At 54.9% G+C, this 24,756-nt stretch overlaps 1 protein-coding gene across 8 annotated transcripts in view; it reads left to right on the top strand.

Moving 5' to 3' along the window:
- ATP11A (ATPase phospholipid transporting 11A) overlaps positions 1-24,756 on the top strand; it is a 115,279-nt gene that overhangs the window by 60,685 nt on the left and 29,838 nt on the right. For 7 of the 8 annotated variants that reach the window (XM_060287738.1, XM_060287740.1, XM_060287739.1 and 4 more), the window contains exons 4-17: positions 198-278; positions 3,692-3,799; positions 6,754-6,882; positions 9,255-9,358; positions 9,833-9,883; positions 12,626-12,690; positions 13,358-13,439; positions 14,657-14,807; positions 16,088-16,285; positions 17,508-17,681; positions 18,877-19,040; positions 19,785-19,856; positions 20,872-20,945; positions 24,645-24,748. In XM_060287738.1, coding sequence (XP_060143721.1) covers positions 198-278; positions 3,692-3,799; positions 6,754-6,882; positions 9,255-9,358; positions 9,833-9,883; positions 12,626-12,690; positions 13,358-13,439; positions 14,657-14,807; positions 16,088-16,285; positions 17,508-17,681; positions 18,877-19,040; positions 19,785-19,856; positions 20,872-20,945; positions 24,645-24,748 — 1,557 coding nt within the window. The remainder of the gene's footprint in view (positions 1-197; positions 279-3,691; positions 3,800-6,753; positions 6,883-9,254; positions 9,359-9,832; positions 9,884-12,625; positions 12,691-13,357; positions 13,440-14,656; positions 14,808-16,087; positions 16,286-17,507; positions 17,682-18,876; positions 19,041-19,784; positions 19,857-20,871; positions 20,946-24,644; positions 24,749-24,756) is intronic. The other variant, XM_060287741.1, reaches the window with a different exon arrangement.

Genomic DNA, 24,756 nt, shown 5'->3' on the forward strand with positions numbered 1-24,756 from the left:
AAGGAGAACTGCCCTCAGTTTTATAGTAAAAATTCATATCTAATTTATCTCCAGGGGTGGGATGAAGTGGGGTAATAGTAAAGCGAGTTAAAACGAGTCAAAACAAACGTCGGCAGGTGTTACAGGGTCAGCCAGTCCGTCTAAAGCCCCTAAGAAGTGTTTCTGAAAATGACTCAACGGTTCTCTTCTCACTGCAGCTGATTATTGATACGCCCACGAGTCCAGTGACGAGCGGCCTGCCGCTGTTCTTCGTCATCACTGTCACAGCTATCAAGCAGGTGAGCCTTACAGGCAGAAGGGACGAAGGTCCTACAGAATCTCTGCTATAGGACATCGCCTTTCATCCAAAGCAGAGTTCCCCGCCTTGTTTCAGCTGGTTCGTAGGAAACTTAGCTGACTTCTCGAAATTCACTTTTGTGACTGGTTTAGATAGAGTCTTGAGTCAAGAGATGCTTGAGTTAAAAGAAGAGAGATTGTGTAATTTAGTGCTAGTTTGTCGCCCCGAGCGTTTGAAGAGGACACGGTCGTTCTCACGTGGAATCACCCGGAGACACAGCACCTGAGTTGCCTCGCCCGCTGTGTCCCCGGCTGCCCGAACCCCGAGGACCTGCTCGTGCAGAGGGTCTGGGGTGCGGCTCCATAAGCAGAACAGCCCGGCGACCCCTGACTCGCTCCGTGTGGATTGCGCTGCTCTTTGCAATCCTGATAGATAAAGCCGGTGACTAACAGGAAGGACAGGTCGTCTGTTAGTCCCACCATCCACTCAGCCAGCTTAATGCTCAACCATCACCTCTGCTTAGTTCCAGAAAATTCCCGACATCTTGAAAGAAACCCCCGTACCCGTGAGCGTCACTCGCCACCCCCCTCCGCAGCTCCTGGCAGCCACCAGCCTACTTCCTGTTGCTATAATTTGCCTATTGGGGACATTTCCCATTAACAGAACCATACAGTAGTGATCTTTTGTGTCTGGCTTATTTCACCGAGCGTGTTTTCAGGGTTTATCCACGTTGTAGCCTGTGTCAGCGCTTCATTCACAGATGAATAATATTCCATCATGTGGACAGACAGACCACATTTTGTTTATCCGTCATCCACGGATGGACATTTGGGGTGCTTCTACTTTTTTTTTTTTTAATGTGGCTTTATTTATTTATTTGCTTACTTCTTGCCACATGGCGTGGCTTGTGGAATCTTAGTTCCCCGACCAGGGGTCGAACCCAGAGAAAGCGCAGAATCCTAACCACTGGATCGCCAGGGCATTCCCGGGATGCTTCTACTTTTTGTCTATTATGGAGAACACCGTTATGAACATTCACATGTAAGCTTTGTGTGGACATAGGTTTTCATTTCTCCTGGGTACATACAAAGGAATCGAGTTGCGCTACTGTTGTAAAGAACTGCCAAAGTATTCTCCAAAGTGACTGCCCCATTTTATGCTCCAACCAGCCGTGAGTGAGGTTTCAGTTTTCCACATTCCTGCTAAGGCTTGTTGTCCATCTTTTTTATTACACTTACCCGAGCGGGTGTGGGGTGGTATCCCACTGTGGCTTTGATGTTACGTTTCCTTGGTAACCAGTGATGCTGAGCATCTTTGCATGAGCTGATTAGCCTTTAGTAAATCTTCTGTAGAGAAATAGCTTCAGGTCATTGGCCGGTTTTTAAATTGCATTGTCTTTTTCTCCATGAGTCGTGAAAATTCTTTATATGTTGTAGATACAAGTCCCTTATCTGCTGCAGACTTTTTTTTTTAGTGATTTATTTATTTACTTATTCATTTGTTTTGGCTGCGCCGGGTCTTAGTTGCGGCATGCGGGATCTTTTAGTTGCGGCATGCAAACTCTTAGTTGCGGCATGCATGCGGGATCTAGTTCCCCGACTAGGGATGGAACCCTAGCCCCCTGCATTGGGAGCACAGAGTCTTACCCACTGGACCACCAGGGAAGTAAGTCCCTGCTGCAAACTTTTGAACAGGATGACATTTGCATTTGAAATAATTTACAGAAAGGTAGCATCTAGTTAAATTCTCGATGGTCACATTGTTGCTGACAGAGCCATGCTTTCTGTGTTTCTAAATAAAAAATTAGGAAACTGAACACACATGTCACATGAGACATGGTTCAAGTGACAGTGGGTGACAGTGGGAATGAGGTGACGCATGGCAGAGTGTTTGACTCCAGACTGAGAAAACATGAAGAACGGAGTCTCAAGGTGACCTTTGTGAGTGTAAGGGCGGTGCCTGTATGTCTCCCAGCCAGTCTTCAGTGTGAATGTCTGGACTGGTCTGTATTTAATACAGAACCGTGAGAAGCATTTAAGGATTCCTTTGTGATACCTTGGGTTTTATTTTCCACTCACCAGTCATCTGGAAATACAGATTTGAACGACGATATGATCTTACTTTATACCCATTAAATTGGCTTTTAAATGTGAAAGTCTGAAGAGCAGATGGGATTAAGACGTGGTCAAACGGGCATCCACACACACTGATGGGAGCATGTCGGGACCGTCTTGGGGAACAGTTTGGAATATCTGGCAAAGCTGAGGATGTGATACAGGGACCCACAGATGGACCCTGGTCTATGTACTTAGCACACACTGTGTGAGCCTCTTAGAACAGACCAGTCCCCAGGGGGCTGGCGACCCCAGGCCTGATCTTAGAGGGTTCTGCCCTGAGACAGTGATGCAGGCAGAGCCGAAAGAGCCCCGAGCCAGCCCCAAGAGCATCCTGGCCGCAGCGAGGGGCCTCTGGATACAGCAAGTGTCCCTAAGTGTGTGCCCTCGAAGTCCCCGCCCTGTGGCTACGGAGTGAGGGCGGTGGTAGCAGCTCCTGGTGGGTGAGACCCGCCCATGGGCACAGAAAGCGCCTGCCTGCCACCTTGGCCGGGACACGGTGCCCTGCGCAGCCCGGGTCCATCCTGGCTCGACCCTCAGACATAGGCCAGCAGACCCAAAGGGCCTGAGGAGAGGACGAAGGAGGTCCCTTGTCAGAGCTGTGACCTTCCAGGGCCACCCGTCCGCAAGCTAACCTCCAGCTCTGCCAGCCCCCTGCTTCCTCCTCAGCCCCCCCACACACACACGCAAAGCCCCTCCCACGGAGCCCACCGCCTGGCCAGCCCCCGAGCTCCCGTCCTCCTCTGGGTGCTGAGCAGCCGACATCGGGCGCCTCTGCGTGACCCTTGCAGCGCTCACCTGGGTGGGCACAGCCCCTGGGTGCCGCCCGCTCCCCTGCCCACCTGCCCGCGGCCCTCACCCCTCCCTCGGCGCTCCTGAGACCCAGGGGGCTCGAGCGGCCCTCGGCCCCCCAGGGACCCCAGGCACAGCCCCGCTGACGCGAGGGCGGCCATCCGCCTGCGCGGGTCCCGGCGGGGAGCCTCTGGAGCTGTGTCGGGTGGGACGGAGTCGGGTTGGTCCTGTCCTTGCGGGCCGGAGGCCGCGGCACGGGGCAGCCGGGACGCGAGCAGGAAGGGGTCGGTTCAGCACGCGTGTCCCTGTGCAGGACACGCCAGGAGTTGCCCGGGTCGGGGCTGGGTGCGAGGGAAGGGAGCACAAAATGTGACGTGGCTTCGTGCACGGCGGTGGCGGGAGCCCAGGGACGCGGCTCCCCCCGCTCGTGTCCACACGCACTTGACCGTGGCCACGGCCGCGCCTGCCAAGTCCAGGAGGGGCTCACGGCGTCTCTCCCCCACCGCAGGGCTACGAGGACTGGCTGCGCCACAAAGCCGACAGCGCCGTGAACCAGTGCCCCGTGCACTTCGTCCAGCACGGCCGGCTGGTGCGGAAGCAGAGCCGGAAGCTCAGGGTGAGTCCCCGCCCGCCGACCCCAGACGGCCCCCAGACGGCCGCAGACCTGTTACGATGAGAAAACAGCGCCACGGGGCTGTTTTCTTTGGCCAAACCTCCGTCTGAAATTGTTTCATTTATTGGATGCAGGCCCACCCTCTTCCCCAAGTACTGCTCACTTCGGGCAAGCTCCTACCACTATCTTTCTTTAACTTCTTACTTCTATGTATTTATTTTTAAAGCTTTAATCGACTTTATTTTTAGAGCAGGTTTAGGGTCACAGCAAATTGAGTTGGAAGGTCCAAAGCCTCCCCGTGTCTCCCCCGCGCCCGGTCCCCCATGAACAGCCTCTCGGCCGTCAGGCTCCCCCCAGGCCTGTTGTCTGAAGCGTATGACATGATAGTAACCAGTCCAGACAGGGAGAGCTCTAAACACCTGTAGAGAAGTTATTTTACAGTAAGGCAAAATCATATTAGTATGATCAGCTCTACTAGCTGGAAATTTATGAAAATGGGGACAGAAACCTCCCTGAAAGCTGCATGTTAATTTCTTCTTTTTCAATATATTGTTGGTGTAATAATGCATCATTGTGTTTAAATTCAAGTTTAAATTATTTACGTGGATTATTTTCAGGCCCGTGCTAGCCGTTTAGAAGCGCTTACACGTGTGCAGGTGATAAGTATGATTTTTACGGTTTGTCCCCAGTCATGTCTCGCTGTGAGCCTGGGGGTGGAGCCTGGCCACCCTCCCCCGGATCCTCCTTGGGCTTGTCCTCCCCCTAGTCGCCGCCCCCCTCCCCCTCCCCTGCAGCCCCACCATCCCTCTGTCCGCCCCGGGGCTGCTTTCCTGGCCAGAAGTCCTGGCAGGGCCATCGGGAAGCTGCTGTGGGAGAGAGTCGCCAGCGCTCGTGCACAGGGACAGAAAGGTGGGCCTCCGCGTCTTTGAACCCGAGCCTCTGCTTCCGGGCACATCCCCAAGCCCTGGGAGGGGCAGCGGGTCAGCCTGGGGGTCAGTGGGTATCTCGGGCGGAGGACGGGGTTCGGGATGCCGGGACACTCCTGTTTCAGGTGTCATGAGCACGTGGTCCATCTTCGTTAACCTCATAATAGTTATTATATGTGTTCTATATTGGAGGTATTTTAAGTTTCTAAACCACATTTTCTTTGTTTTATAAATTTCACCGTCCAGGTGTTTCAGTAATTCCCCTCCATTAGCCTAGGTTGGCGACATTTTCCTAGTGGTCAAGGAGTCAGGAGGTGGGGAGCTGGGAGGACAGCCTCTCAGTATGGGAACAGCAGTGGGGACCCCCATGTATATATTAACAGGCTCTTTCGGACCCTAGGCTCCAAATACCGTTTCCTTTAACAACTACATTTCCTTTGCAAAGTCTTCTATACTTTTAATAAACATCTCTTCAAAAACAGACCGAAACAGTACCTGTCAGCAGAAAATTGAATTTTTAATGTATCGATCTCCTATGGGGAATGTCTGCCCTGTATCCAGCCTGTTTTACCCGAGAGGATTTTAATGGGGTCTGTGAGACAAGGAGGGAAGCAAAGGCTGCTTGTGGCGAGAAAAGGAACCTTCAATTTGTCCACCTCCAGGATTTGTCCTCGCGTGGATGGTGTCACACAGTCTGTAACTTTCATGCAGCTGAATTCCCTTGGGACTCATCCAGGTTGGGCATCTGGACGCCTTCCTTTCGTTGCAGAGTCTGGGGGGTGTGTGGCCCAGGTGAAGGATGTTGATGTTTCTCCAGTTTGGGGCCGTTCAAATAAAGCTCTTGTGAACTTTTGTGTACAGGTTTTTGTATGAGTATAGTTTCCGTTTCTCTGGCATAAAAACTCAAAGAGTTCAGTTGCTGGGTTGTCATGAAATTACGGTAAAAGGAACGGCCAAACCATTTCCAGAGCGTCTGCACTGTTGTACCAGCAACGTGTGAGGGGCCCGTTTCGCGGCATCCCCGGCGGCGTCGGGTGTCTCGCCGTTTCTTCTCTCGGTCGTTCTGATTGTCGGTGCGGTTTAAGTGTGTGCTTCCCTAGAGGCTGGTGAGCATCTTACCGTGTGCTTATTTGCCATCAGGGCATCCTCTTCGTGAAACGTGTTCATGGCCCTTAGCCATTTCCTACGTGGATTATTGAGGGCTTTTACTGTTGAACGTTGGGAGTTCCTCTATGCTCGAGCCTGGTCCTCTGTCAGAAGTGCCTTCATGGGGTATTTTGCAAAGCAGAAGTTGTTCATTTTGATGGAGTCCCATTTACTGATCTTGCCTTTTATGGCTGCTGCCTTTCGTGTCAAGGTCAAGAACTCTTTGCCAAGCCCTGGAGCCCAAAGGTTGTCTCCTGTTTTTTTTTCCCTGAAAGTTTTATAGTTTTATGCTTCAGATTTAACTTCCTGATCCATTTTGTGTTACTTTTTACGTCAGGTGTGAGGTTTAGGTGAGAGTCCCTTTTTTTGCCCAGGACTGACCAGGTGCTCGTCTGTTGGAAGGGCTGTCCCCCCTCCATCGAGTGGCTTTCGTACCTTTGTCCAAAGTCAGTTAAGCGTATTTTTGTGGGTCTGTTTCTGGGCTCTGGGCTGCGTCGCGATGGCCTGTGCCCGTCTTCTGTGGGGGCCACCGGGGACCACTCAGTGCTGATCGCTGCGGCCACGTCACAGGCTTCATGCCCGCAGGGTGACCACCCACCTCATCTGCCTGCTTCGAATACAAATGGTGCAAATATTTCTATCATTGCAAAATAGAATATCGCAAACTATTCTGTCATAATGCACTGTGAAGATCCCAGGTCTAAGGCTGGGGCATTGACTCACAGGTCTCTCCTGGGTTTGAGCCAGATGTCCGGGCAGCGATGTTTCTCAGTCATATTAGCATCCACACGCCTTCCTGCAGGTAACACCGTGATGGTGTCTGTGGGAGCCGCTGCCTGAAGCCCGGCTTTCGGTTCACGGTGCTGCTGTCTGGCTGTCCCGCAGGTCGGGGACATCGTCATGGTCAAGGAGGACGAGACCTTCCCCTGTGACCTGATCTTCCTGTCCAGCAGCCGCGCGGATGGGACCTGCCACGTGACCACCGCCAGCCTGGACGGAGAGTCCAGCCACAAGGTAACGTGCCTGTCGTTTGTGCCCCGTCGGGACCCGTCGGGACCTCCGCATCCTCCCCCAGCTGTGCTCTTGTGGGCAGAAGCTGCACTGGGCATGAGGCTCTGTGTTCAGGGGAAAGCCAGGGACTGTTTTCCTCTCGTTTGCTTCTCCCTGTTTCCCACTTTCTTCCTTCCACCCTCAGCCACCCTAACGACCAGCCTCTCAGGTTAACAGAAGCAGCTCCACGTTCCTTATTTAGCTGCGTCGTTTAGCGTCGGTACCTAGTTAAGGATGGAAGGAAGAGATGGTTGGAATTTTGAAGTTTCCATTCTACTGGTCCAAGTTAGTGACTTGACTGGACTGGAATTGTGTGAAAAGTAAGTCGTGAGTCTAGATTTTGCCCGACTGTTACATCAATGAGTGTCTTTTTTTTTTTTTTTTTTTAATTTTTGGTTGCATTGGGCCTTTGTTGCTGCGCGCGGGCTTTCTCTAGTTGCGGCGAGTGGGGGCTACTCTTCGTTGCGGTGCACAGGCTTCTCATTGTGGTGGCTTCTCTTGTTGCAGAGCACGGGCTCTAGGCGCGCAGGCTTCAGTAGTTGTGGTGCACGGGCTTAGTTGCTCTGCAGCATGTGGGATCTTGCCGGACCACGGCTCTAACCCGTGTCTCCTGCATTGGCAGGTGGATTCTTAACCACTGTGCCACTAGGGAAGCCCTATGAGTGTCTTTTTGTTAAAATATCTTAGTAAGGATTTTCTGAAATTATGATTCATTTCTTACGCTCAATATGGAATTCTGTACCAGCAGCTAGTGCTACAAAATTTTAATTAACAATCACAAAAGAAGAAACACATCGCTATTAATTTTAAGGATTTCATTGTTTTAAAAACCTGGAAGCTTCCAAGGAGTTTATGAAAGTGAGCCTTGCTCTGAGGCTCTGGCTCCGGAAGTGCAGCTCTAACAGTGCCTGAATGCCGCCCGTGGACACAGGCGATTCTATGCCGGAAAGCACCAAAGGATGCCCTAATCCTTTGTGGGTGACTTGGGGTGTCATCGTATGAAGCCCTATGGGGTTTCCCACGTTTACTCTCACATTTTCTATGTAACGAATCCCAGGAGGGGGGACCCTTCTGGCACAGTCAACTGTCAGGGAAAGCAGTTCTGGGCTGGAAAGCGCTGGGTGTCCAATGGCCGTTGGAGCTTGGGGTATCGTGTCCCGTCCTCCCCGGCCCCGGCGAGCCGTGCACACCCGGCTGCGGGCAGTGGGCTGCCCTCTGCACCCCGACCCACAAAGGGACATCACTGCCTACACGCGTCCCTGGAGCAGACGCCACGAGCCTCCGGGTGCCTCACTGCTGTCAGGGTGAAGTTCAACAGCAGTCCCCCTGGTCCAGACGTGGCCCGTGTCTGCACCGGGGCTGCGCTTGGACCTCTCTGTGTGTGTGCTTGGGGGGGCCGGAGTCACCTGAGCCCTTTCCTTAAAAGCAGAGGTCACGCCTACAGTTTTCACATCTGTAAGATGGGGGCACACCTGTGTTCCAGGGGCTCTTGTGAGGCTATAACTAGGAAATGTCCCAAAGTGCCGGACGCACAGGTGCCTCCACAACGTTGCAGGGATGCTGTGGTCACACCCCCTGTTGCTCTGAATCCTTTCACGCTTTGCCCGACACTCATGGGAGACATGGAGGAGACTGCATCCCCTCCCCCCGCCCCTCCTTCCTGTCTCTTCCCAAGGCTGGTCCACCCATCTACGCTCCCTGGTGCTGTCTGGGCCCATCTTCTCAAAATGGGGTCCCAGACCCCAGCACCAGCATCACCTGGGATCAGGTTAGAAATGCGGTTCTCGGGCGCCACCCCAGACTCACGGCCTCAGAAACTCTGGGGGCGGGGCCTGGGGTCCGTGGCCCCCTTAGTTTGAGGAGCCCTGGGGTCAAGGCCAGGTGAGGATCCGTGCAGAAAGCTGTGCTCCCCGGACAGTGACAGGTGAGGGCCGCTTGCCATGCCTGCGACAGCTGTCTGTGAACCACATAAACAAAAAAGAATATTTTAGGTCCCCAATCTGTTTCCTCATTCAGAGCCACCACTCTGACAGACGAATCCAAGTGTCCAGTTTTGAAGAAGAATTCTGTTAGTTGAGGACACTGGGTAAGAATGGAAGAATTTTCTGGCACCCAGTAGGCACAGGAATCCCGGTGGCGCCTACAGTTCTGTAAGCTTGTGACATTTGCAAGCTCTTTATCATATACCCCGTCTCGTATGGCAGCCAGGCTTCGTAGGCAGACTTATTTATATGCCTAAAAATTAAACACTGGTGCTGCCCTAGGACGGGAGGCCCCCGCCGCTGGGTTTGTCTTGATCATTGTGGCTGTGAATTCCATTTCTTGTCAATCTGCAGACCCATTACGCAGTTCAAGACACAAAGGGGTTTCGTACGGAGGAAGATATAGATTCTCTCCACGCCACCATCGAGTGTGAGCGACCGCAGCCCGACCTCTACAAGTGAGCCGGCCTCCTCCCCGGGGTCCTCCCTGCTGTCCGTGCCCATGGCCCAGTCGCGCGGGGGTTTGGAATGAGATTGCAAATCACTGCTGAAAAATTAGGACCTGGTCAAACTTATATTACTTCTGTATTTTCATAGTCCAGCAACATTCCAATCCATAAATCTTAATACAAATATTTGAAAAGGCTTAATGGGACTACCTTTGTCGAAGAAAAATGAATTTTCTGTGTTTTGAGGAAGTGACTCTAAGGGAAATCATTTAAGTCATGAGCTAAATAGAACAATTAAAAAGTGGGAGGAGGGGGGAGGAGTGGTTTAGCCTCACACCCCTGTGTTTCCAGTACAGAATCCCAGTCCTTCTTAGAAGCGGGTCAGGGGTGAGGAGGGGGGTTCCCCAGAGCCGGGGTCTCGGGTCCTGCCCCCCTCCCCGGTCCCCTGTTGCCCTGGCAGTGACCTGACTCTCCTGTCCCCAGGTTCGTCGGCCGCATAAATGTTTACAGCGATCTGAATGACCCCGTGGTGAGGTGAGGATTCCTGCTTCTTCTAAACACTTGGCGATTTCCTCTCTATCGTTCAATTAAACGTGGATTCTTTTCCTGATGAGAGTTTTTCATCGTTGCTGTCCTGCTGGGTTTGAGGGGGGAATTCTGCGTGACCAGAGGTCCGGGTTCCGCTCCACTTGCTGGTTTCTCTTGTGTACACGCGTCTGGACGCGTTAACAGACGAACGCCCCCGTGGAGCACGTTCTCCCATGACTCTGCCGAGGGTCTTCTCACAGCCGGGAAGGGTGGGAGCTGGTCCAGCAGGCGAAGGGGAAGGCGCGTTTCCCCAATAGAGACGCTTTCATAGCTGAGCAGACCGTGCGTCTTCGGCCAGGACGTTGAAAGGTTTCTGACTTGGGGGCCACTTCACTGGGCTGCGTGAATCTGCCCAGACTCACCACTGGGACACAGCCTCAGTCTTAGACGTTGGGGGATGTGTCTCCCAAGGGCTTGTGCGGGCTCACGTCCCCCGGGGACGGGGGAATCTGCTTCAGGGATGGGCAGTGGCCAGCGCGGTCACAGGTGGGTGTCCACACCTGCTTCATCAGTGGCCTCACCCCGGGCCGCTGGCGGCAGGGAGCTGACTCAGCCCTGAGGTCGTGGCGCCCAGACGAGCCGGCCCTGCTCGCTGCAGCTGTGGCCTGTGCTGCCTCACTTCCCGGGCCTTGGACGTTTTACCTGCACGTGGCCTGGGGTCTACGCTGAGGGAACTTGGCTTTCAGTAGGTTTTGACAGCGCTCTCCTTCTTCACAAATCCCGCTGGTTAGAGAAATTATTTTTCTTCCGAGTTCAGCAGTCACTAGATTCTCTGTGTCCTGGCATTGCCTCGTGTATTAAGGAAGATACTGGGCCAGAAGTAGGAAAAAACACTCAGTGGGAAATTACTGCAAAGTAAATCGTCATGGGGTTTATGTCCTTGAAAGGCTCCAGAAATTACTCGCTTTAAGGAGACAGTTGGCACCCCTCTTAGCACATTTTTATCACCGTTCTTCATCAGCAGGTTAGCAGTTGCTTTCCAGAATCTGTGGAGGCATTGCCTGCTCGTTCTTAAATACCTGTTGTTCTAAAGGTAGATGCCTGGTTACCTTGGAGAAATAATGTGGATTTCTGTGTCTTGCGAGGGTTAGTTTGAGTCTGAACAAGAGTGAATATATTTAGGCGGATCCGTATTGCCAGCGGGTGAGGCGGAAAAGCGGGCGCCGCAGGCTTTCCTCGTTTGGTATTTGGACGGAGCTGAAGGCTGAGCCCTTTGGGAAGATAATTACCAATATATTTTGTACTTTGATACGAATTCTACTTTAGCTTTTTAAGTGTCCGTGTGATTCAGCAGACTTTTAATATTTGGTATTTAGAGACGTTTATAAACTCGTGGTGTGGACAGCTGTGAGTTATATATCGAAGCTCTCAGTCTTTTCGTAGTGATGTTTCTTCATCCTCCTGTCCAAACTAGAAGTGAAGTACTTTTTGAAGTAAATTATTTTTAGACTCCCCAGAGACACTTCATAAAAGGCCATTTATTTCCATAAACACCTTGGACGTGTCCTAAGTGCTTGCTAACAGGCTGACAGTACTTGTAACACAAGCAGACAGCACGTGTGCAGCCGGGCGCCTGTCCCGCGTGGCTGTGAGGCTGGGGGACGCACCCTGAGGCCATGGGACAGCCCTGGGTAGGCCCGTCGGTCGGGGCGGGGGGGGCCCTGCCCGCGCACCCTGCTGGGCAGCCCTCCTTTCTCATCTCCAGCCTGATGTGGTCCTGAGCTGGGTCAGCTAAGTATGCTGGACACATTTAAGCTTACCACGTTCAGTGGCTTCTCAGCCTTCCGCGGTAGAGGGAAATTAAATGCCGGCAAAGTGAAAAGCAGGCGTTAGCAAACCGTTCCCTTTACCCCAAATCAACGCTTTCCCTTTACCCTCCGGAGAAAATCGGGAGAATATTGTAAATGGCAAAATTAGTGCATCTGGATTCTGCCTATTTCCCTTCTACTCTTGGGAAACGAGAAGAAATTATCTCTCGGTCAACAAAGGGACGGCGCGTCCACGATCCCCTGCAGGCAGAGCGTCTGTTTGCGGCTCCCTGTCGCGTCCAGAGGGCTTGTTTTTGCACGAATGGTTCTCAATGCCTCGGTCGCTGCGTGGGCCCCGGGATCGCCCCAGACTCCCAGGCCACCCGCATTCAGGGGCCCTCGGGGCTCGGCTGCAGTGCTTGTAATGCCACGCAGGGCCTCACAGCCTTCTTCCCTGAGGGCGCGACTGTGTTGTGTGCGTGAAACCCCCGAGGGTGCGGTAGAAACAGCTGAGTGAGGCGCAGGCACCGCTCGGGGTCCCCGGTGCCTCAGGCCTCAGACCTGAAGCCTGTTAGGAGCGGGTTTCCGGGTTGGTCCCTCGAGTGGCGCTTCTGACGAGTGCCCAGGGGCTGCCCCAGCACCCTCGCTGTCGCCAGGGGAGCGCGTTTAAAGCCTTGGGGTGCGGCCCCGCGGGGCTGGGGCAGGGCCGGGGCCCTGGAGGGGCTGGATCTCCCAGCAGACAGGTTCTTCCCGCCCCCCAGGAAAAGAGCAGGCGCTTTACATGGGCCCGGCTAGCTTTCCTAGTCCGCGCGCAAGCAGATCTTCACGGAGACGGTCTCCTCTCAGAGCGAAGCGTGTGGAGCCGTGAGCGGCTCCTGCGTCCTGTCGTGCCGACCTGCTTTCTCCATTGCCCTGTCTCTGGTCGTCCTTGTCTTTGCAGGCCGTTAGGATCGGAAAACTTGCTTCTTCGAGGAGCCACGCTAAAGAACACCGAGAAAATCTTCGGTAAGTGTTTTAATTAGTGAATTATTAATGATAGCTTCTGAAACCAAGGACCCGTTAAGCAGTTGAAATCCATAGATTTAACTGTGGATGAAGGCGGACCATAAAAGCGTCTCTGTGTGCTTTGAGGGGCTGTGGATTTACGGCCGCGGCAATTTTCCTCCCTAAGAAAACCAGTCGCCGCGTATAACCGCAGTCCACAGAGCCGTGACACCCCAGAGTGTTGCTTGCAAATTAAGTGCCTGTAGTTTTTGACTCAGACGTGAACTTACATCTATGAAAGGATTCACACAGTGTAGTTCTGCAAGAAATTTCCTTTAATGGCTGTATTTCTTTGCTAGTATTTCCCACTTCTGGTGGGTTACTTTTTATGTTTTAACTGAAACAACTTATAAATATACAAATGTGTCCCGTTGTTGGAAAACTCAATACATTAAAATCTGAACCTAAACAACAAAGGGCGGATTGCTCTTTATGCAGGAAAAGAAAAGCATTCCTTTGGTCTGAAGAATCCTGTGTGACTTTTCATGAACAGCTAGCTTGCCTAGAAGAATTTAAAATATGACCCGTTTTGTCCAGAATTTCATTTTTATCGTAGCTGTGCATACTTCACGATGTAGAGCAAGACACCGTTGTGGTGTTGTTCTGACATCCGCTCTGTACTTTATAGGTGTTGCTGTTTACACGGGCATGGAAACCAAGATGGCGCTGAATTATCAGTCAAAATCCCAGAAGCGATCTGCTGTCGAAAAGTAAGCTGATTGCCCCGTGGTTCGAAATGTGTAAAAACTCATCCGTGGCTTCCCACTGTCGCAAACCCCCGCAGATGGGGAACCATTTTCCTCTTAGTCTTACTAGCAACTCCTTCATGGGATCTGATGGACAGTCAAGCGGGTTATTTAGACCTTAGATTGACAGCGTTACTTTGTGGAGACGTAAATGGCCACGCACCCTCAGCCACGTCTGCAGGCTCCCGCCCGCGCGTAGACACCTGGAGTTCCGGGTCAAGGTCCGTTGTGGGTGCCCAGCATCTCCTCCCACCATTTCATGAAAAAGTGAAAGTTCAGTCACTTTTCTGATACGGGTTCAGTGAGGAAAGCATTAGCAGAGGGAACAGTCTTCTTTTCATTAAATGGTAAAATCCTGATAATGTCAAGGACACAGTTGAATTTGTAAGAAAACGTGGCCCAGAATGATGTCTTCTTTGCCTCTCGCTAAAGTGTGTCCTTAACTTGAAGCGTACAACTGAGTGTCCTCGTGTAGCGTAATGAAGCGCTCCGGGCTCCTGGGTGATCTGTGGGGAGACTGTTGAGGCATCGTCTGTCTGCTCCTGGCAAGTCGACCTTGAAATGTGATCCTGGGTCTCTGTCCATCTGTGGCTGCATCAGATATGAACTTGGACAGTTGGTTCTTACTAAAGAAGAATGCTTAGTTTCCAGATGTCTGCACTGACAAATTGGTTTCAGAAATAGATATTGGAAAACCAAACCTTCTTCATAAGCTCCTAAGATACCGGCTAAGGATTCAGCACTTTTCCTATGCGGAGGGCATTCGCTCCCTCCCTCCCTCCCCCCTTCCTTCGTGGTGATAATCTCCAAGTTTGGAACTCACTGGCTGGTGCTCCATGGTAGAAGAAATTGATTTCTGGGTGTTCTTTGAATTAAGAGTCCTAGACCATGCAGAAGCCCTGTGAGCCAGGCTGTGCCCTCCTGTCTATAGGCGTTCCCTGCCCTCAGCACTTTCCCAGGTGGCCGCAGGACACACGCCAGTGCCCACGGCGTGTGCTCAGATGTAGACGAGTTCGCATTTTCACTTTTACCCTGACAGTTCGTCGGGGCGGGGGAGTCCTGTTGTGCTGTTCCTGTCTGTTCACAACATGTTCATGCTGACGTTTGTGAGAAAGGCGACGCCCAGCTCAGGATTCCTCGGGGAGCGGGAGCTCAGTCACCCCCACTGTCTTGTGTTTCAGATCAATGAATGTATTCCTCATCGTGTACCTCTGCATCCTCATCAGCAAAGCGCTGATTAATACCGTCATGAAGTACGTGTGGCAGAGCGAGCCGTTCCGAGATGAGCCGTGGTACAACCAGAAGACAGAGGCAGAAAGACAGAGGAACCTGGTATGGAAAGGGACTCCGCAGGCTGTCGCTATGGAAACGCGGGGAGACCGGATGAGGTCTAGGTTGATGAAATCTTTGTAGCAGACGCCGCGCTCATTGATAGTGAAGGGTGTCAGCTGCCTGCCCCCGCCCCGGCCCTGCGGCTGTAGACACTGGTTGAGCCTCCTTCTTTGGGTATTTGAATAGTCGAGTCTGAAAAGGTATCGGCTTCCATCCTAGATTCATAAGGACACACCCTAAACACCTAAGACTCAGCGCGGTGACCTGTATTATAAGGGGGGCTGAATAGCTGCTATTGGTGAGATACACGGTCCCTGATTAGGTAATAGATGGATAAAAGGAGCGTCTCGATGACGATGGGAAATTACAATAAGAATTGGCTTCATTTTTACGTACTCCTATTTATCAAAAATGTTTTCCCCCAAACCAGTGAGTTAATTTGATGACATGTCCTCTGCTTAAAGCAGTACAGTCTCCTGCTGGGCCTACTGCGTCCACCTGAGCGGTGTGCAAATCCAGACCTGGATCCGCTCAGCTCAGAGCAGGGCCGTGTGCAGGTTCCAGCCTGGCCCCCACTTCCTTCCTGTGTTCAGTCCGGCCTCCCATGAGACAAATGGCTCAGAATAAGGATAAAACTATACAGAAGCACCCTTTGTACAGACCCCTAAATTCGGTCGTTTATCAGACTCTCGAGGGAAACTTGCAGTAATCACAGTATACAGCGTCCTGCGGGCTCTCAGCTGGAGACCCACCCCCGCTCCCCGCTGCCTCTGAGTGTGACTCACACCCCCCGCCACGCCCCCCACCCCCCAGCAGCGCAGATGTCGGGCAGCTCCTGTCCCAGGCCTGCCACGGTGCTGAAGTCGGGTGCGGGAGACAAAGCTGACGGCCCCCACTGCCCCAGTGGCCTTTACCTTTGGGTTTGAAGCACTTGGTTTAGAAACAGCACTTGTTAAGCTGTGCCTGACTGACTGAGGTTTGAGCCGTCGTGATGCTGGCGGGCGGCGGGGGTCACACGCCTTCTCTTAGCTCCTCAGAGCCTTCACGGACTGACTCTGAGGTTTGAGCCGTCGTGATGCTGCGGGCAGCAGGGGGGATCACACTTTGAGCCGTCGTGATGCTGGCGGGCGGCAGGGGTCACACGCCTTCTCTAGCTCCTCAGAGCCTTCACTGACTGACTGTGAGGTTTGAGCCGTCGTGATGCTGGCGGGCGGCAGGGGGGATCACACTTTGAGCCGTCGTGATGCTGGCGGGCGGCGGGGTCACACGCCTTCTCTTAGCTCCTCAGAGCCTTCACGGACTTCCTCGCCTTCATGGTCCTCTTCAACTACATCATCCCCGTGTCCATGTACGTCACCGTGGAGATGCAGAAGTTCCTCGGCTCCTACTTCATCACCTGGGACGAAGAAATGTTTGACGAGGAAACGGGTGAAGGGCCTCTGGTTAACACCTCGGATTTAAACGAAGAGCTAGGACAGGTCAGGTCTCCTGAATTGTCTTCTCTCACTGGCTGGCCGTTGAGCCCCTCTCTTTTATGTCCCCAGGTTTCTAGAAGCTACGTGATTCTTATCACGCAGGCAGGTCATCAGGATGGTCAGATGGGAACGTTTCCATTTCAGCTCGTGCACAGAGGGCGGCAAAGTGGCTTTTTAACTTTATGTGACAGTGCGGGGTGCTCTGGGTTTACGAGTTGTGCAGACTCATCACATTAACTCACTGCCATAAGCTCATCGTGGCCTTTCTAAGTGGTGCTGATTCTGGGTTTCAAGGGAGAGTTAGCAGCGAGCCTGCTCACAGGGGCTGCCCTCGGCTGTCCCGTCCCATCTCCTCGGTCCTCACAGCCCCGGTCATCATCGTCAGGGTGGGCAGAGTGAGACCTGAGTTTCAGTCTCGCGGTGTAGAGTTCAGAACCCCTCCACTGCACCCCTGCTCCAGGCTGACAGCTCGCGGCCTGGGCTCTGCACTGGCAGCTCTTGACCTGTAAAGTGGGCGTAGTAACAGGTACCCGCCCTGCAGCGTGTCCCGCGGACGGAACATGCGGGTGGGAGCCCGCGAGCGGGAGCCCAGCGGGATGGGTGGAGCGGGGACTCGCCGGGACCCTCCACCCCCTCCCGGGCCCGCGGGTCTCTGATAGCCGACGGTGGGGGCTCAGGGGGGACCCGTGTTCCCCACAGCTCATGAGGTTCCCCACAGCCCACAGGGTCCGGGATCCCCACCTTCTTTCAGTTCATCGAGATCCAGGGTTTAAAACTCCGTGTAGTTTTCACACTTGCCACAGTTTTCTATCAGAGATTTTTGTCCCTTGACTTGTTTGAATTCTGTCATCTTCCAACCCTTAAGCAATGCTGCAGGCTTGGACCTCCCAGGCCTTATGGGATAAGCTCATCCCACCCGTACCCTTGATTTTTTGGTCAGATTGGATCCAGGACCAAGCCCCCAGCCCCTGCCGCGTCTCTGTCTTTCTATGAGATGGAAGGAGAAAAGTGTAGAAAGTCCCCCCTCGGCCCCCGGAGCCAGGCTGTGTCCAGATGCTCGCATGCACGGAGCTTCGAGCGGGGACGGCCAGTGTGCTCACCGTCCGGCCGGGGAGGCAGCGCGGTTGGGTGAAAGCCTTGGAAATCGCTTCGTTCGGACGAGGCTGCCTTGGGGGGTCCGAGGGCCCTCGAGGGGCAGCAGCTCCCAGCCGAGTCATGTCCACAGGTGGAGTATGTGTTCACGGACAAGACGGGCACCCTCACCGAGAACAACATGGAGTTCAAGGAGTGCTGTGTGGAGGGCCACGTGTACGTGCCGCACGCCGTCTGCAACGGACAGGTGCTCCCCGCCGCCGCTGCCATCGACATGATTGACGCCTCCCCGGGCGCCGGCGGGCGGGTAGGTGGCTGTGCTCCTGGCCGTGCGTCCTGCTGCCACCTGGCCACGGGCGGGTCACGCGAGGGACCAGGGGCACCTCCTGTCCTGGGGTCCAGGACAGATGCTGCCCTCCGGCGACTCGGGGGGGCAAGAGCTGTGAGTGTCCCCATCTGCACAGGCGTCCCCAGGTGCATCTGGCCGTCACGTCAGGGTTGGGGCAGCTATCTTCACGTGGCCAGGTGGGGAAACCGTGGGCTGAGACTAGAGGGCCCTGCAGACCATGAGTGCTCACACACGCACACACACACACACACTCGCACACAGACACGGGCACACACACACACAGACACGGGCACACACGTGCTCACAGACACACAGACACAGGCACACACGTGCTCACAGACACACAGACACGGGCGCACACACACATGCTCACAGACACACACATCTGCACACAGACATATGGACACACACCTGCACACACACAAGGCACACACGTGCTCAGACGCAGACACACACCTGCACACAGCCACAAGGCACACACGTGCTCACACATACATACACGCTCACACATGGACACGGACACACACCTGCACACACACACACACACACACGCACACACGCACACACTGGCTCTGTGGCTCCAGGAGGGCCGTGACCCTCGGCGGCAGTCGCCCAGGAGACCGTTCCGGAAGCTTTGGTGGCCTGCATGGAGCCCCAGGGGACTGAGGGGGCCTGAGTCAGCTCTGCTTCAGCGGCCTCTTGGGAGCCGGTGCGCGCGTGCCTCTGGTGGTGCAGAAACGGCCTCTTCATCCCCGAGCCTCGGGGGAGGGCCCGGTGGTCTGTGGCCTTGCGGGGCGTCGCACCTGCCTCAGCTGCCCACCTGGCCTGCGCGAGGCCAGCCCAGCCCTTCTTGGCCCCCTCAGTTTCGGTCACACCCCAGGGCGCGGGACGGCTTCCGGGAACCCAGGGATCGCAGGCCCGTCTCTTCTTGTGGCCTTGAACCCACGGCCTCCCTGAGGTCCGTGTCCGTTTTCGTCTGGACCGCGAGAGCGGAGGAAAGGCAGCCGGACTCCGCTGCCACCGCCAGAGGTGGAACTAAGACTCCCTGACCCCCAGGGCTGCAGGCCCGGCGCTGTTGTTTACCGTCCTCTGTTTGGTCTCCTTGTTTTGAGTGGGTGCGGCATAGAGTTGTGGGTTTGTGCTGCATTTGTAGGAGAGGGAAGAGCTGTTTTTCCGGGCCGTCTGTCTGTGCCACACCATCCAGGTGAAGGACGACGACGAGGTGGACGGGCCCAGGAAGTCGCCGGATTCAGGGAAGCGCTGCGCGTACATCTCGTCCTCGCCTGACGAGGTGGCTCTGGTCGAAGGCATCCAGAGGTGCGTCTCTGGTCCCTGATGCGAGGGCGGTGCGGGACCTCTCCACCCCGACATTCAGTCATAGAGATCACCCTCCAAGCAGCCTCTCCTTCAGCCTGCCAGCTCCTGCCGGGTCAGCGGGACCCTGTCCCCATGGTCCCATAGTGTCTTCCTAATACGATTAGGGCTGTTGCCGTGTTCGTGTATGTCTCCACCTTCACGTCCTGGAAGCTCCTTGAGTCCAGAAGCCAGGCCCGTTTGCTCTTTCCCTTCCCAGCCTGGGCCCACATGGGCAGAGCCCTCACACGTGCTGGTGCAGGAGGGGGCGTTACAGATGAAGTGGCCCGTCGCCCGTTGGTTGAACGGGGCTCTAGTTTCCTCATCAGTAAAGTGGAGTGTCTGTCTGGAGATTGATGGGCTCCCAGAGTCCTTCCAATTCTGACATGGTACCAACCTGTAGGCACTGATCAGTAGAGACAGGGACCAATCCTCAGACCTGCTGCCGTCCATACCCTCCAGTAAGAAGGCAGCTAATTGCGTGTGGTGCGCCAGACGGTCGGGTAAGTCGACATTCCCTGGGCTCTTGGAGAACGTTCTGAGACAGTGCTATAATTTCCCGACTTTACAATGCAGTTTACAGCCTCTTTTTCTGGAAGCATTTCTTTTTCGAAAGGAGAGCTTTCCCAAAGTGTAAAATGGAAACATGCTACGAAAGAGGGCCATCCGGGTCCACATGAACTCCCAGCTGTGTCTTCTCCTCTGCAGGTTGGGCTTCACGTACCTGAGGCTGAAGGAGAATTACATGGAGCTCCGGAACAGGGACAATGACATCGAGAGGTGAGACCTGCCTGGTTGGGACGGCAGACAGGGTCGTCTTTACAGAGCTCCTTCACTGGAGAAAATACCAAGTTCTCCGCACTCCTTCCATAACTCGTTCTCCCTCTTCTCAGTAACAACACCAAGAATGTCACCGAAACGCCTGGAGAAGCTGGGTGGTGGTGTGCCCTCAGACAGGCTGGGGTTAAGCCACACATTGTCAGTTTTACTGCAGGAGTTGACAAAGCTTCTAGTACGTTCTGACACCCCCAAGGCCGAGCTCTGACTCCCCACGAGAGGGCCAACGTAAGCCCTTCCCCCGGAAGTGGCCCTGGAATCCTGTGTTCTCAGAGCAGGTCCCCAGGCCGTGGAGCTCGGGGTCCTATAGAAACACTGAGCGGTAGCCTTGGAGGGACCAGATGGACGGGGGATGTTTCACTTTCCATATCGACTCTTGGGGACCATCTAGTCTAAAACTGCTTTGATTTTGATTCAGAGGATGGGGCCATCCACCTCTCCTTGCTAAATAAACATCAATGGGCAGTTATGGGTACAGCTCACGTGGTAAATAATGTGAGATTTGGTGGTGATGGTCTCAAAAGAGCTGGATTTTACATTTTTGCTCTTAAGAACAATAAACCCCCAGGCTGCGGAGGTGTGAGCCCCTCGACTCCAGAACGGCTGCTGGGCCCTAGGCCCGCCAGGTCAGCTGGGGCTCCTCCCGCAAGCGCTCGGGGCCTCTGGGCGCCATGGGGTCACCCCTGGGAGGGCAGTGACGTTGCTGTCCGGCTTCTGGTTTCCAGCTGGAAAGGCAAGTGAGCGCCCCTGAGACCGTAACCGCCGCTCGGTGCTCCGGGCCCCCCGGGAGCCAGCTTGTGGGCCAGCGGGGCCGGCGCAGCCTCACAGCCACCTAGGCTGACACCCCCCTTGCTCTTTAGGGATCGTGAAGCACGCAGGGGTGGGCCGGTAGTCACCCCGATGTAGCGAGACGTGGAGCCGGATGACAGTAAAAGCAGTGCTTCAACCTCTTTTCCAGGTTCGAACTGCTGGAGATTTTGAGCTTTGACTCAGTAAGAAGGAGGATGAGTGTGATTGTCAAATCTGCTGCAGGTAGGGATTTCCTTCCCTTTGGTTTCTTAAATGATGCAGTGTGACTGTGTTTCACTCTGATGCCTCAATTCTGTGGGAGCTTTAAGGATGTAACTGTTTACTCTCTTTGTTTAAAGCATGGATAAACCACCACTAACCCCTCAACCTCACGCCCCGTTTGTCCCCGAGCATCTTCAGCTGAGGTTGTCACCTCTGGTTTTCCCCCCCGAGGGAAAGTCCTGTGACTCATCCCCGGGGCTCTGAACTCCCCTCAGTTTACGCACACTGTGCAGCCTGTCTCCTGGGTCCCCACCTGCAGGCCCCGCCCAGGCGTCTGCGACCCCATCCTTCTCGAGCCCTCGTGTGCTCGCTGTCTCTGCCGGGCCTCCTGGGCTCGGGTCCTTGATGGAAACAGGCAGCCGCCCCTCCAGCTCTTCTCATGGAGGCCCTGAGCTGCCTCCCAGCTTTCCTTCCCAGGCCGCCCCCTAGGGTACACCACCCGGGCTTTTCCACCTGGAGGCCCTCTACCTGGCAGGGCTTTTCCACCTGGAGGGCCTCTACCTGGCAGGGCTTTTCCACCTGGAGGCCCTCTACCTGGCAGGGCTTTTCCACCTGGAGGCCCTGTTACTCATGTGCAGCTCTCCCAGGACATCTCCACGGCCACCTGTAGGAAGCCTTCCTGGTTTCCTCCTGCCCTCGCGGGGCTGCAGATGTCCTGAATGCAGAGCCACACTTACTCAGCAGTGTGCCCAGCACAGCGCTGCCGAGCGTTCGGTGAATGCTTCTGGGTTCAGTTTGCTAACGTGTTTGCAAGTGGCATCTTACCAAGAGACAAGGCATCTTACTCTTTCTCGTTTCTTAAAACGAGACCGCGCTAGGCTATGTTTTTCTCTTTGGAAACTTGCCTGGAGAGCAGTGAAACCAAGCTGCTGCCCTGAACCTGCAGACCCGGCCTCAGGTATGGCCTGGAGAGCTCTGCGTCAGCAGCGTCCTCACACTCAGCTCGAGCGGATTTCCTTTCCACAAAGTGAGTTCCCGTAACAGGGCTGCTTGAGCCTCTTTCGATGGAACCGGAAATGCCTTGTTTTGTCTCCCAAGCCGGTTGAGGACATGGGGCTGAAGGCCCATCTTTCAGCCAGGCCCTGTGAACCGCGCTCCGCGAGCTGCAGCGCTTGGGCATCTCAGAGCTCGCACTCAGACCGCGTGGCTCCCTTGCCCGCGAAGCAGGCCGTCAGACGTGGGGTCCCCACCGACGAGCCTTGCGCCAGTGAGCGCCGTGGGCGCCAAGTCTTTATGTAAATGCTGCCCCGGACACGTGGCCACGGGGGCAGCAGGACACGGGAAGCACACGGCCCGTCGTGTGTGGAGACGAGTCCCCTGGGCGGGTGCCCCCTCTGCTGTGCGCTGGCCAGCGCTGGGGTCCATCCAGGACGAAGGCGTTCAACTGTGCAAGGTCCCACCATCCGTCTTTGTCTCTTGTGACTTTCCCCGATACAAACGTGGCTCATGCTCGAGACAGTCCGTGAGCCGGCAGTCGTGGCCACAGCCTCAGGAAGCAGTGCGCCAGCTGGTCACACACCATCTTCTCCCCCTCTGCACATTCTCCTGACCCGCCCCGCACAGCGCAGGAACCGAGGTGTGGACCGTGGAATCTTCACGAACAGCGACACTTCCCGTCAGAAGGAGCGTGGCTCGGCCTGGAGCTGCAGCTGGGTCACGTGAAGGACTTACATCCTCGGCGCTCGCGCCGCTAGAAACCCCTTCCTGGAGGGGAGAGGCCGGGCCATCAGAACCCCGCAAGGCAGCAGTGAATTCTCAGAGACGTTGAATATTTAACTAAACAAGTTGTTCTCTAAGTAGTAATACCTGCCCGGAGATGACCCTAAAGGCACTGATTTCCAGCCTCGTGGGCGGGACGGAGACCGGAGCCCCTGCAGCCCTGAGCTTCTGAGGATTCTCCCCGAGAAGCCACTGCAGCCGTGGAGCCACCCGGGTCCCACGGCGCTTGGCGTGGGCCGCGGTCACCTCACCTGTGTGTTTGCACTGCTCTGGAGTTCTAACTTCTTACTCGTTTACAAAACTGGAAAAGCAGGTCTGCAGCTGGGGCCCAACAGTCTCTGCTCTTGTCCTTTGCAAGTTAAACGTCGCCTTCCACTCCAGATGTTTTCACGTCAGAGGCTCCGCTTGACAGAGTCTTTAGGCTGAACACGGCCCACGTCTACGGCGGGTACAGAGGGATGACAGGTTGAGACAGGAGAAAATTTAAGTCATTCACAGGCCATTACTTGGAGTCACCTGTGATTTTTCTAGAAAAGGAATTACTGTTCAAGAAGGTATCAGCACTCAGAATTGTCTGGACCACGAAACTTGTTTTATCCTATATCTGGTGCCGTACGTACAGCATTGCCTAGAAATCACGGCTGGTGCCGGGCACGGACTCTGCCGTCAGGCTGGCGGGCGTGTGACCAGGACTCTCGGGTCACGGCCTGAGGGTGTGCGGGCTTCTCCTGGGGATTGGACTCACTGCTCAGATTCCCACTGGGGGCGGCGGCCGTGCGGCCGCCTCTTTCCCCGCTCAGCCCCACGTGTCCCCTCCGCACGCCTGCGACACACACTGCAGACACCGTCCTTCCTGGCCGTAGGTTGACGTTGCCCTGGGTTTAACTCCAGGACTCCCGTGAGCGTGAACCGGGCCGTGTTTTAAGTGTTTCGCTCTGTATGTTGCAGAAGATAGTTCTTTCTGGGACCAAGGACAGAGCCACCCACAGTGGGCTCCGATGCGGCCCCTGAGTTCACGGGCCCTTGTCCAGATCCCCGTGTGGACCACCGGTTCTGGCACCCCAGCCCTCGCCCCAGCACTGTGCCCCCTCCTCCCGGCCTCTCCTGGTGCTCTGGGTTTGGCTCCCGGGTTTCCTTCCTGCGGGCCGTCAGCGTCTAGGGTTTCCAGGTACCCACCCCAGGCCGGGGCTCAGTGTTCGTGATTTCTGTCTGATGACAAGTGCTGAACAGAACCCGGTTCCAGCGGCAGTGCCCCCTCTCTGGCCCTGCAGCCGCTGTGACAAGCCCCCCGGTGCTTCCACAGCAGAGAGCCACGTGGTTTGCAGGCCAGAAGAGTCCTCGAGAAAGAGGAGCCCCGGTGCCAGCGGTCAGCGTGGGCGCGCGCAGTTCTTTCTGAGCTGAGAGCTTCCCAACCCGTCTGGAAGGGAAAACCTTTCACCTCGAGGGGGGAGGAGCGTGCACCCCCAGCACTGACACGTGTGAAGTGACCGGGGCAGTAGGTGTGGGGAGAATCGTTCGACAGATGCTTCTCGCCACTCTTGGTCACGCCCAGTGTCCCAGCAGCTTGTTACCCCATTTGGGGTCGGCCACGCCCTCTGCGTCCGTACCCCTCCCTGGTCCCGAGGGCATTCGTCCCTCACTCACATCCTTGCCAGGGAGCAGGCGGAAGTGACAGGATGAAGGACGCCCAGGAGCCAGTTTCGTTCCTGGTTCCTGACTTTCCTGAGATTCTGGGCTTGTCGGAATAAAACGAGGCTTTGTGGGGGGGTCTGTGGCTTTGACGTTTTCCTGATCTTACAGGTTAACCGGTCAGTCGACATCTCCACGACAGTCTCAGCGCTGGTACCCCTGGTTTTGTTTTTAATAAAAGCGTCATTTGAAAAATAATTTAGCCTTCCCCATAGAGTGATTAAATGAAAATCTTCTTTCCTCGTTTTCTAGGAGAAATTTATCTGTTTTGCAAAGGAGCAGATTCCTCAATATTTCCCCGAGTGATAGAAGGCAAGGTGGACCAGATCCGATCCAGAGTGGAGCGCAACGCAGTGGTGAGATG

The sequence above is a fragment of the Globicephala melas genome, chromosome 18, assembly GCF_963455315.2.
Source record: "Globicephala melas chromosome 18, mGloMel1.2, whole genome shotgun sequence".
In the NCBI taxonomy this organism is placed as follows: Eukaryota; Metazoa; Chordata; class Mammalia; order Artiodactyla; family Delphinidae; genus Globicephala; species Globicephala melas.